The sequence below is a fragment of the Podarcis erhardii genome (assembly GCF_964252035.2).
Source record: "Podarcis erhardii genome assembly, chromosome: 4".
In the NCBI taxonomy this organism is placed as follows: Eukaryota; Metazoa; Chordata; class Lepidosauria; order Squamata; family Lacertidae; genus Podarcis; species Podarcis erhardii.
The window spans coordinates 98,838,112-98,850,679 of NC_138508.1; the positions used below are offsets into that span (position 1 = coordinate 98,838,112).

The window sequence follows — 12,568 nt, forward strand, 5'->3', positions numbered from 1 at the left end:
TGGTAAAGCACTGGATGAATGTGGGGACATTGTTTGGCACATGTACTGAAAAAGATGTGTGCATTGTCCTCAAAGCCAAGCTCAGTTGGTAAGGGAGACATGGAATAGGCCAGGCCAGCTTTATTTCACGGGCACAACTTCTACACCCTGGCTTGCCAAAAGAGGTGAGTAGTATCATGCCCTTTGCAATAGTGGGCAAATGATAAAGACAGCAACGCTGAATGTTTACGTCTCACACCAATATCAATGTGTCATTTCTGAAGACTGTTAGTGTTGGTTCCCTTTAAAGAGCCATTCATTCGTGAAATACATTAATAATATCTCCCGCCCTGTTCTAAGATATAAAGGAGAAAACAAGCACTCTTCAGCTCTGGGAGTGAGTGTTCTTTTTCCTGGCAGCATATGCAACAGCATAATTATACATGGTAAGGGGAATAATTACGAGCACAAAATGTACAGGACAAAATATTTTTGGCAACAGTCTCTCAAATCTGAATGCATATATATATATATATATATATTCTCTGCAAGCTCTAGCGAACACTATAAAAACATACATGCAGTTTCTATCAATAGGCCTTTTGACAACAGAAAATATAGCAACGTGGATCTTAAACAGACCAAAGTGATATTTCTGAGTATTTTCAATCAAAATAGTACATATACATTAGCATTATAGTAAGACTTGTTCACACACATACTACTGAAATGTGAGCTATTATATTATCAAAACAAATGCCAAGCTTGCTTGGCAGAGTCTGATCTTGCCAAGTATAGACAATAAATAGAAGATTGTAAGGAGAGAGAAAAATTAGGCTGCACACATTGCTGTTGCTGCATATTTCTCTGGATTAAATTGGTATGCTTTAAAACCACAAGACAACTATTGTACAGTCATCATGCAAAGTGTATGTTTTAGTGTTATTAATAATGACGATAAGAAAGAGTAGATAGTCCATCTTGCAAAAACTTCAACTTGTGATATATGCTGCTTATTCTATTTTTTTCTCTTGTCAAAAGGCCACTGAATGGGCCATATGATGTTATATATTCCCTCAGTAAATTTTCTTCTTAAAGTATTTTCTTACACACAAAAAATAGCCTCTCACACCTGAAGTTTTTCTTATAATATTTCAAATTGTAACTTGAAATACCTCTGGACAAGAATGAAAGATGGGTATACGCTAGTATGAATATCAGAGAATGGAAACTGGAAAGAGATTCCAGAAAGTCTAAGCGTTTTGTTACTAACTGGATGATCTATGTGTTCAATGTCTGATTGATTTATTGTTATGACTGTTAAAAAATAAATGAATTATCTTTGCATTCTAAACTTATTAACACGAAAGTGGATAATTCACATTTACATTATGTTAAAGAGTTCTATCTAAAGTTCTCTACTTGATAATGCAAAGTCAAAATCATCTTTGGACCAGAGCTGCTACAATACAATACATAACTAATAAACCATTTATTTCCTTGGTCTGGATCCTAGGCCACCTTTAAAAGTAAACAGTCTCTCAGAACAGCTTACACAGGAAATGTAACGAAGTATAACTACGGCGATAAAATCATTAATAAAAACAACAAACATCCAGCACAACAAATAAATACTAAAACACTTTCCAAAACAGTCACTTTAGCAGAAGAATAAACAGCAGCTAAAGAAAAACTGGGATGCGAATGGCACTGTGGTCTAAAACACTGAGCCTCTTGGGCTTGCTGATCAGAAGGTCAGCAGTTCGAATCCCCGCGATGGGGTGAGCTCCCGTTGCTTGGTCCCTGCTCCTACCAACCTAGCAGTTTGAAAGCACATCAAAGTGCAAGTACATAAATAGGTACCGCTCCGGCAGGAAGGTAGATAGCGTTTCCGTGCGCTGCTCTGGTTTGCCAGAAGCAGCTTAGTCATGCTGGCCACATGACCCAGAAGCTCCCTCGGCCAATAAAGCGAGATGAGCACCGCAACCTCAGAATCGTCCGCGACTGGACCTAACGGTCTTTACCTTTTTTTAAAGAAAAACTGGACAAAAATAACTGGGGCTTTTCTGAAATGATGGGGTATGTTGGTGTGCAGCCCTGGTGTACAGAGAAGGCTCTCTCCCTGGTAAAAGAGGGGATACAGTGAGCAGTCTAAACGTACTTTGATTTGGGGCAATATATGCTCACTGGAAGGACAGATCCTGAAGCTGAGGCTCCAATACTTTGGCCACCTCATGAGAAGAGAAGACTCCCTGGAAAAGACCCTGATGTCGGGAAAGATGGAGGGCACAAGGAGAAGGGGACCACAGAGGACGAGATAGTTGGACAGTGATCTCGAAGCTTCTAAAATGAATATATAACGAACTAAAGAAAATGTTCAAAAATACATTTGTTAAAAAACCAGAAGTCGCTTTACTTGGTACAATAGGTGAAGAGTTACCAAGAGAAGATAAAAGATTTTTAATGTATGCAACAACGGCAGCGAGATTGCTACTAGCCCGTGCTAGTACATACACTACACTTCGGCAGCACATACACTAAAATTGAGAACGATACTAGCCCAGAGATGGAAGGAAGGAGAAATACCAACAAAAGAAAAATGACAGATGAAACTGATAGAGTATGAGGAGGTGGCAAAACTGATGGGGAAGATCCGAAACCAAGAAGATCAAGTATTTTCTAAAGACTGGAGTAAATTTGTAATTTATTTAAAAGACCACTGTAAGGTTAAAATCTTTGGCAGGGATGTAATGACACTTGTAATGTGGAATTATTTATGGTAATTATGGTTATATAATAGATGGATAATGGTAAAAGATGCAGCAAATTTAAACTTAAACATGGTACCCATGGAGGGAAAGGAGGTCTGAAGGTTCAAAAGAACCTTGTACAGTGGTGTCCCGCAAGACGAACGCCTCGCAAGACGGAAAATCCGCTAGACGAAAGGGTTTTCCGTTTTGGAGGCGCTTCGCTAAACGGATTTCTCTATGGGGTTGCTTCGCAAGAGAAAAAATCTTGCGAGTTCCCGCGGGGTTTTTCCCGCTTTTTCCGCCCTTTTCCTAAGCCGCTAAGCCGCTAATCAGCTGATCCGCTGATAAGCCGCTTCTCAGCTGATCGCTAAAAGCCGCTAGACCGCTAATAGCGCTAATCCGCTAAGCTATCAATGGGCTTGCTTCGCAAGATGAAAAAACCGCTAGACGAAGAGCCTCACGGAACGGATTCTTTTCGTCTTGCGAGGAACCACTGTATTTTAATGTTTGAAATGGTTATGTTTTATATGTATATCAAAAATCCAATAAAAATCCAATCCAATAAAAAATCATGTATAAAAAAGAAATTCTCCTCGCCCCCCCCCCCATCATCACCTTTGATAGATCATGGCGAATTGTTGTGACATAACAGAACTAAATAGATGAGCAATGGGGTGCTTCTCCCTGTTTTTCTCTTCAACAGCCTTTGTGCAAAATCTGCCCAGCAAATATGACAGGAAAGAAAAACAAAGCAAAACCATCTGCACATAGATCTGACATGCATGTCCCCGGGGGAATCTGAGCCAGTAAAAAGTATTTGCTATAAAGTAATTTAAGGAGATAATCAAAATGAAATAAATATTCTCACTGCCAATTAAAGCACAATAAAATATGTATTTGATGTTAAATATTACACTGCTGCATGTTCAACATCTACTAAAAATTCCTGGGATTTAAAATTTTCCAGATCTCATTAACAGCGATCAGATTATAAAAATATTCCAACACAGTGCACTACAGGAAGAACAGGGTAAATTAAAAGAACTTACGTTCTGCACTTTGCATGATTATCTCGTCAAGTTCTTTTTCCAGCTTTTCATACGTGTCAAGCCTTGCCTGGTACTCCGAGTTTTGTGCCTGAAGTTCTGAAATCCGTTTCTCGCTCAGTGCTTGAAGATTATAAAATTCTTTGGTTAAAACCTATATGAAAATTAAAATGAAAGTTAATTAACAGAAGGCTATAAATTATTTATGGTGGAGACAAAAGCCCAAACAGTTAAAATAATGAGTTGCACACAGTTCCATTGCTATTTAACTTATAATTAAGATAAGAATCCAATATGCTCTATTAAAAGCAGTACTACGTACAGATTTGTATTGCGATTCTCAAATCCCAAATCGTTAAACATGTTTCAGTTACAAAATGAATCCAACCTTAGTCCATGGTTTGGCAGTCTTTGCTGAATCCCTAAATTAACATCTAGAGTTGTTGGTACTCTAGTGTGTCAGAAATAAATAGTTGGCTATCTTTGCTTTGGGGTACAAATTTCAGATTCTATGCCACATGGAAACAGGTATACAGAAAGACATGCCAAGAAGCAAGGTTCCCATCTGTACAAATTTAAAGTAGTATTGTATCACTTTAAACAGTCATGGATTCCCCCCAAAGACCCCCGGGAGCTGTAGTTTGTTAAGAGTGCTGAGAAATGTTAGAGAAGCCCTTTGCCCACCCCTGTGGTTTAAAAATCAACTCTTCTTAAAGAATTCTGGGAATTGCAGGGGTCTCCTAACAACCTCCCTTTTCAGGTGACCATCTCCTGCTTCCTCCTGCAGTCCTCCAAGAAGCTGCTACAGAAAGTCAGAGAAAGGTAGCTTGAGGTACCAGGTGGGTGGAAATAATAGAATTATTTTTTGGAGGGGGAGAGGGGACCTCCTGTTTGTGCAAAAATCTGATTACACTGGATTACACTGAAAGAAACAAGTGCCGTAGACTGGATTACACTGAATTACACTGAAAGAAACAAGTGTCATAGAAGAAAAGATATAGTTTATTTGGAGAGAAAAACTTATTTTAAAATGGGGGGGGGGGGACTTAACCCAGCCCTAACAACTTAAAACGCAGCTGTGCTGGAAGCAAATGCATGCAAGTGTGAAAACAACACACATTATTAAAAAAAAAGTTTCTTGCCATGTCTATGACAGCTCTTTAAAGGTCCTGTGTGATTAACCATTTAACAAATTAGTAATACCAAAAGGTAAAACCCAATTAAATGTACGTAAATAAAAAACATAAAAATAAAAAATTATCCATACATGCTTAACCTTAGGTCCTAAACAAGAAAGTTCAATCCAAACAAGAAAGCCTTACAGTGGTACCTCGGGTTACATACGCTTCAGGTTACATATGCTTCAGGTTACAGACTCCGCTAACCCAGAAATAGTGCTTCAGGTTAAGAACTTTGCTTCAGGATGAGAACAGAAATTGTGCTCTGGCGGTGCAGCGGCAGCAGGAGGCCTCATTAGCTAAAGTGGTGCTTCAGGTTAAGAACAGTTTCAGGTTAAGTACGGACCTCCGGAATGAATTAAGTACTTAACCCGAGGTACCACTGTACAATGCTTCCAGAAGACATATATCAGGGGTAACCAACTATGAACTTCCTTGGGTGCCCACAACAGGTCTCAGTAAATATCCATTTTGTGTTTTTACCATGGCCCCACAGCAACCATTTCAAGTTATGCTGTGCCCCCATACTTCCAATTTGTGATATAACATGCCACCATAACAGCTATTCTGTGATTGGCACCAAAGGCCCTTCCTTAAAATTCTAAATGTGCCCACTGGCCCAGAAATGTTAGTGACCCCTAGCATATAGGCTTAGATATGCAAATGAAGTCAAAAATATTTAAATTATTAACCATCTAAAATGTACTATTAGACATTAGAAATGTTGTTGTTGTTTAGTCGTTTAGTTGTGTCCGACTCTTCATGACCCCATGGACCAGAGCACGCCAGGCACTCTTGTCTTCCACTGTCTCACGAAGTTTGGTCAAACTCCTGCTGGTAGCTTTGAGAACACTGTCCAACCATCTCGTCCTCTGTCATTCCCTTCTCCTTGTGCCCTCCATCTTTCCCAACATCAGGTTCTTTTCCAGGGAGTCTTCTCTTCTCATGAGGTGGCCAAAGTAACGGAGCCTCAGCTTCACGATCTGTCCTTCCAGTGAGCACTCAGGGCTGATTTCCTTCAGAATGGAGAGGTTTGATCTTCTTGCAGTCCATGGGACTCTCCATGGGACATTAGAAATATGTGATAATAATTTATTTTTATAACTGTTAGGAGAATGATGGCTAATTGGCTAGAACACTGAACAGGAAAATCTTGTTTGCAGGTCCTACTTGTCTCCTTTCTGCCAATATACTATGCTGGGAAGAACAGATGTTCTAAGTATTGCCACCTGTAATGTCAACAGAACACAGCTGCCCTCTTCTCCAAAATGACCTTTTAATGTCTGCTGACAAAATAATTAGTCTTCATTTGCTTAGAATGGTTTCAACAACAGTGCAGCACAATTATGATCAATACTTGCCTTAAGCAAATGCAGTCCTATTGTTCCTCTTTCAATTGTTTCATGTGGTACAAGCAGTTGCTCTTTAGCCCCCAATTGCAATGATGCAGTTCCTTACCAGCCAATCACCACTCTGATGGAAGGAGGGCTACGGCGATGAGGAGTCACACCATGGGACCTGCCCACACTGAAACAGCTTACGGAAGGTTTTCTTTCGTCTTCTTTTTTTAAAATAATTTTTATTCAATTTTTCGTTATACAAATTTACCATAACAAATCATTTTCACAGATTTCAACTTTTTGACTTCCATCAGCTTCTCTGTCAATCATCTATATTCTAATTTTTGTTACGCAATCCCTAAATTTAATATTGCCTTTTAATATACCCTTCCTATCCTGTTTTCCTTTTTTACAATATTCCTCTAACTTTCACAAAGCTTCTTTAAATCCCACTAGCGTTGTTTGTTCATCACATATACTTTCCAGATATTCTATAAATTTCCCCCAGTCCTCAGTGAACTTGTGATCTCGTTGATATCTGATCTTCCCAGTTAATTTGTCCAGTTCTGCATAGTCCATAAGTTTCATTCTCCATTCTCCCAGAGTTGGTAGATCCTCCTGCTTCCATTTTTGGGCCATTAATATTCTTGCCGCTGTTACAGCATATTGGAAAAGTTTACAGTCTCTTCTGTTTATCTCAGTTCCTGTTATTCCTAAAAGAAAGGCTTCTGGTTTCTTTACAAATGTATATTTCAACATCTTCTTCAGCTCATTATATATCATTTCCCAGAAACTCTTCACTTTCTTACATTCCCACCACATATGGTAAAATGTCCCTTCTTTTTCTTTACATTTCCAACACTTATTACATGTTTTATACATTTTCGCTAGTTTGACCGGTGTAATATACCATCTATATATCATTTTCATAACATTTTCTTTTAACGCAGTACATGCTGTAAATTTTATATTTTCCTTCCATATCTTTTCCCAATCCTCCAATTGTATATTATATCCAAAATCCCTGGCCCAGTGTATCATCACCGACTTAACTTCCTCATCAATCGTATGCCATTCCAACAATATTTTATACATTTTGACAATATCTTATAATCATTGTTTATTATTTCTGTTTGAAATTTTGATTCTTTTTCTGCATACCCACTATCTTTAAAATCCTTTTTAAACATTTCATTCACTTGAAAGTATTGCAACCAATCAAACACACATACTTTTACTTGTTCATATGGCTTCATTTTCCATTTTCCTCCTCCTTTAATTATCAGTTCTCCATATGTAATCCAACTGCCTCTCATATTGATTTTCTTTATACTCATAACCTCTAATGGGGACAACCAGTGTGGGACTCTTGGTTCTAATAGGTTTTTATACCTATCCCAGGGCAACGGCGATGAGGAGTCACACCATGGGACCTGCCCACACTGAAACAGCTTACGGAAGGTTTTCTTACGTACCTCTAGTTTTCGCTGATATTTTTCACATTCCAGCTGACACTGCGAAAGGTTCTTGGAGGTTTCTTCTTGCATCAGCTGTAGACGTTCGCTTTCAAACAACTTCAGTTTATTCTGATGGAAAAGTTCGGCTACTTTGCTTTCTGTGCTGATCTGCAGCTGTCTGTACCTGAAAACACCCAAGGGAATAAAATGCAAAACAGTCAAGAAGCTCAGCAAAGTCAATTAGACAGCAAACAATTTATATCCTTAATATTATGATGGTATGGTTTTGCTGCAAAGAGACAATGGGAAAGTGCACCACTGGGGGATAAAGTCAAACTGTTGGAGAGTCACAGCACCTGCTGTGGCTGCAGAGAACAAAATGGGAAAGACATGTTTTACTGCAGCTGGGGCAGATGATGGCATCCAGTTTCACTGGTGCAGATGCACCATAGTGTTTCTTCTGTCTGCGCTCCTCCTAGTGGTCATTCCTCCTCTGGCCATTGCTGTGTATACATGGCCTGACTGTCTTGTCTCCAGGCACAGGGTAGTGACCTCTACCCTGCCCTGTAAAAAGCATTATTCAGAATAGCAGTTTGCACAAACCACTAAAGACAATATTAACACAATTAATTTCACATTAATTCAAAATCCAATCAAAACCATTTAGTTTAATTAATTCAACAAAATGGATTAACATGATCCAGTGATACCAGCTTTTCAAATGCGTCTTAGATACGGCATTTAGTAATTACTTCACTTTTCAGTAACTTCTTAAAGTGATGGATGGGCTTGATGAAATGATGCCAGTTTCCCAATGTCTGGTTTAAAGTCACTTAAGCAGGAGTTTTAAATCGAAATGTTTAGCCACCTTGTAGTCGATTTCTTTGCTTGGAGAAAAGTTGGATGACCACACTAAAAGCACATTCCACCAAATACGATATTGGGAACGCAATAAGGAGCTTCTTAATCACTTTCCATAGTGCAGGATAGAGATAAGAAATTCCTCCTGTAACCAAAACTCCTGGTACGATTTCATAAACTTTGACTTCAGATCATTGTCTTTTTGTAGCTCAGTTAGTTCTTCCTTCCCTACCTCAATTTCCTCGGCATCTGAAAATAGATTTGTCACCCAATCTGGAATTACCATAAAAAGCCCTCTAATTGCTCAGCCATATCTTTATGTAGCATATCCAAACTGTCACAAAAAACTTACAGATCATCATACTGTATCCCATCTTTCTCTTCTGGCTCAGACTCTAGCCTGGTCAATTGTAAATAAGCAAGCAACATGCTCAGAGGGGTCCACCTTCAGGGACCCCTGCTACTCCCTTGTCCAGGGGTAGGCAACCTAAGGCTGGATCCGGTAGAATCACCTTCTCAATTTGGCCCACGGATGGTCTGGGAATCAGTGTGTTTTTACAAGAGTAGAATGTGTCCTTTTATTTAAAATGCATCTCTGGGTTATTTGTGGGACATGGGAATTCGTTCATATTTTTTTTTCAAAATATAGTCCGGCCCACCACATGGTCTGAGGGACAGTGGACTGGCCCACAGCTGAAAAAGGTTGCTGAGCCCTGCCCTTGCCTCTTAGTGCCCCCATGGTAATCCCACTGCCCCCTGGGGTGAGGTACCATCCACTTTGAGATCTGCTGAGTGAGACATCTATTAGAAGGTTGCCATAGGTACAGCTAACACAGTTTAAAATACTTGATTTTCCTAAACTTGGGGTTCTCACTCCAAGAAAAAATTAGGCTTTTTGTCTCCCCTCTTTGTGTTCTCTGGAAACTGCAAAGTTCTGCTAGAACTGCCAATTCTTAATTAAATATTTTCTAGCATTTCATGACTGGATTGTTTAAATGCAATAAAATTAATTACATTTAGAAACAGGAACCATCTTCCTAATCTTTCTCTCACACCCCCATAATCCAATGTAAAACCAGATTAAGAGATAAAGAACTCCACCTTTCTACAGTTTAAAACCCCAGGCAAAGATTGCCATCGAAAAAAAAAAGGGCTTTTGGTGCTTCAAAAGAGGTGCTATCAAGTACTGTGCAAAACATCAGTTTCACAATTTTTCCTGGGTGGAAGAAAACTGTATGAAATTAATGTGCATAGATTCACATGTATCCATTACACATACTTGCAGTCCAGAATTTCTGCATGTAGAATACACTTACTGGGAAAGCCACAGCCTTTCATAGCTTCTCAGTTATATATCCATCAAAAGCACGTCCTTGCTAAATGGGCTTCATTCAGAAATGATAACCTCAAAGTAGGATATATAATAGATATATTTAAAACATGCTTTAGTCATCTGTGCTGATGGAAATACTCTGGAGAGTTAAGGCTAATTGGAAAACATTTTCTAGACAAATAACAAAGTGAAGAAATAATCAATTTTGAATTGAGAGCTGAGAAGCAGAGCTCACTCCATTGGCTCGGCTGTGATAGGCCAGCTCTATCAGGAACCTTCTGCCTCTGAACTATGCCGGCCAGTCAATATGGGAACAACTGTCTAGAAATTGGTGTCTGAGTTTTGAGTTTTATTTTCCTCTCCTCTCATTGTCCCTTTTCCCTTTTGTGGAACGCGTTTCCTTCAGATGTCAAGGAGATAAGGAACTACATAACTTTTAGAAGACATCCTGTATCAGGAGGTTTTCAATGTTTGATGTTTTACTATGTTTCATATATGCTGTAAGCCGCTCAGAGTGGCTGGGGAAACCCAGCCAGATGGGTGGGATATAAATAATGCTTGTTTGTTTGAATGTAAGCTTGAGCATAGGGAGTGTCTTGTTTTGATTTCATCTGCAATGGGGGCCTTTTTTGGCTGGAAAGCAGAGTAAAGGTAAAGGTAAAGGGGCCCCTGACCATTAGGTCCAGTTGTGAACGACTCTGGGGTTGCGGTGCTCATCTCGCTTTACTGGCCGAGGGAGCCGGCGTACAGCTTCCGGGTCATGTGGCCAGCATGACTAAGCTGCTTCTGGCGAACCAGAGCAGCGCATGGAAACGCTGTTTACCTTCCCGCTGGAGCCGTACCTATTTATCTACTTACACTTTAATGTGCTTTTGAACTGCTAGGTTGGCAGGAGCAGGGACCAAGCAACGGGAGCTCACCCCGTCGCAGGGATTCAAACCGTTGACCTTCTGATCGGCAAGTCCTAGGCTCTGTGGTTTAACCCACAGCGCCACCCGTGTCCCTGGAGAGTGGAGTACAAATGCTCTAAATAAATAAAACAGAAAACTGGGAATCTCTTGCAGCAGAATGTACAACTTTAATCTAGTTTGAGAAATGCTGAATCAACCAACTAATGGAACATCCATAGAAGTCCATTTCAAGGGCATTGTTGTGGTTGTTTAGTCATTTAGTCATGTCCGACTCTTCGTGACCCCATGGACCAGTTTGATCAGAATCATGTCTGTAACTTCGAGAACACTGTCCAACCATCTCGTCCTCTGTCGTCCTCTTCTCCTTGTGCCCCCCATCTAAAATGTACTATTAAGACATTAGAAATGTTGTTGTTGTTTAGTCGTTTAGTCTAGTCCGACTCTTCGTGACCCCATGGACCAGAGAATGCCAGGCACTCCTGTCTTCCACTGCCCCCCGCAGTTTGGTCAAACTCCTGCTGGTAGCTTTGAGAACACTGTCCAACCATCTCGTCCTCTGTCATTCCCTTCTCCTTGTGCCCTCCATCTTTCCCAACATCAGGTTCTTTTCCAGGGAGTCTTCTCTTCTCATGAGGTGGCCAAAGTAATGGAGCCTCAGCTTCACGATCTGTCCTTCCAGTGAGCACTCAGGGCTGATTTCCTTAAGAATGGAGAGGTTTGATCTTCTTGCAGTCCATGGGACTCTCAAGAGTCTCCTCCAGCACCATAATTCTTTGGCGATCAGCCTTCTTGATGGTCCAGCTCTCACTTCCATACATCACTACTGGGAAAACCATGGCTTTAACTATACGGACCTTTGTTGGCAAGGTGATGTTGGCAAGGGCATTAGGTAACCTAAAGTTGACCCCCCCCCCCCGCCCACAAATCCTGCAATGAACTTTAACCCAGTAACCTGCTCTTAGATATCAGCTTCTATTGTCCAAATAAGCCATTTGCTTGGCCATACAATCTCATTTAGCATAAGAATTGTTTCTCGGTGTAAATGGAGTTTGTATTATGGCTCCTGTAGCAATATTCCATGTAAGTGAATACAGAAATAAGAGGAAGATTTATACTACTATTTTTTTTGGCAACTGCAGCTACAATTCCCAGTAGATGACAAACCCTTAGTGCATGTTATCTTCTTTTAAGTACTATTTCTGTTGTCCAAAACATTAAAAGTGATTTAAACTGAAGTTCTTGCCAGATGTTGCATTTGCTTCCCATCTAGTAATTAAACATACATAGCGTTTTGCATTTTGGTTTAGTAAAATCTCTCTTTTCGACAGACTGAGGAGAAGCTTACGGCTCTGTTAAAGCCTCTTGCTGTAAATGCTGTACCATAATCACTGCTTTAATGCCCTCTGCCCGACCACTACCAGGAGCTACTGGGCCAGAAACACGGAAATGCAGCAAAACAACATGCAGAATACAAAAGGAATCAAAATTAGAAATCCGTTTATCACCATCAACACAGCATCATTACGTAGAAAAGGAATGCAATTTTAGAATACCATTACTAGGCAAGGGCTCTTAGCCTGCACACAAATGTGCATGAAAGTCGCATTGAACATAATGGAAATTAAACTAAATGCGTACAGAACTAAAATCATGAAGTAAATTAAATTAAAATAAAGTAAAATAAATTTAAAATAAAATACATAGCAATGAGTA

General features: G+C 39.8%; 1 protein-coding gene across 1 annotated transcript in view; it reads right to left on the reverse strand.

Annotated features, from left to right (window-relative positions):
• Positions 1-12,568, reverse strand: part of PIBF1 (progesterone immunomodulatory binding factor 1) — an 85,652-nt gene that overhangs the window by 33,425 nt on the left and 39,659 nt on the right. Inside the window, exons 11-12 of the mRNA XM_081858104.1 lie at positions 7,769-7,934; positions 3,779-3,929 (exon numbers count right to left, since the gene is read on the reverse strand). Coding sequence (XP_081714230.1) covers positions 3,779-3,929; positions 7,769-7,934 — 317 coding nt within the window. The remainder of the gene's footprint in view (positions 1-3,778; positions 3,930-7,768; positions 7,935-12,568) is intronic.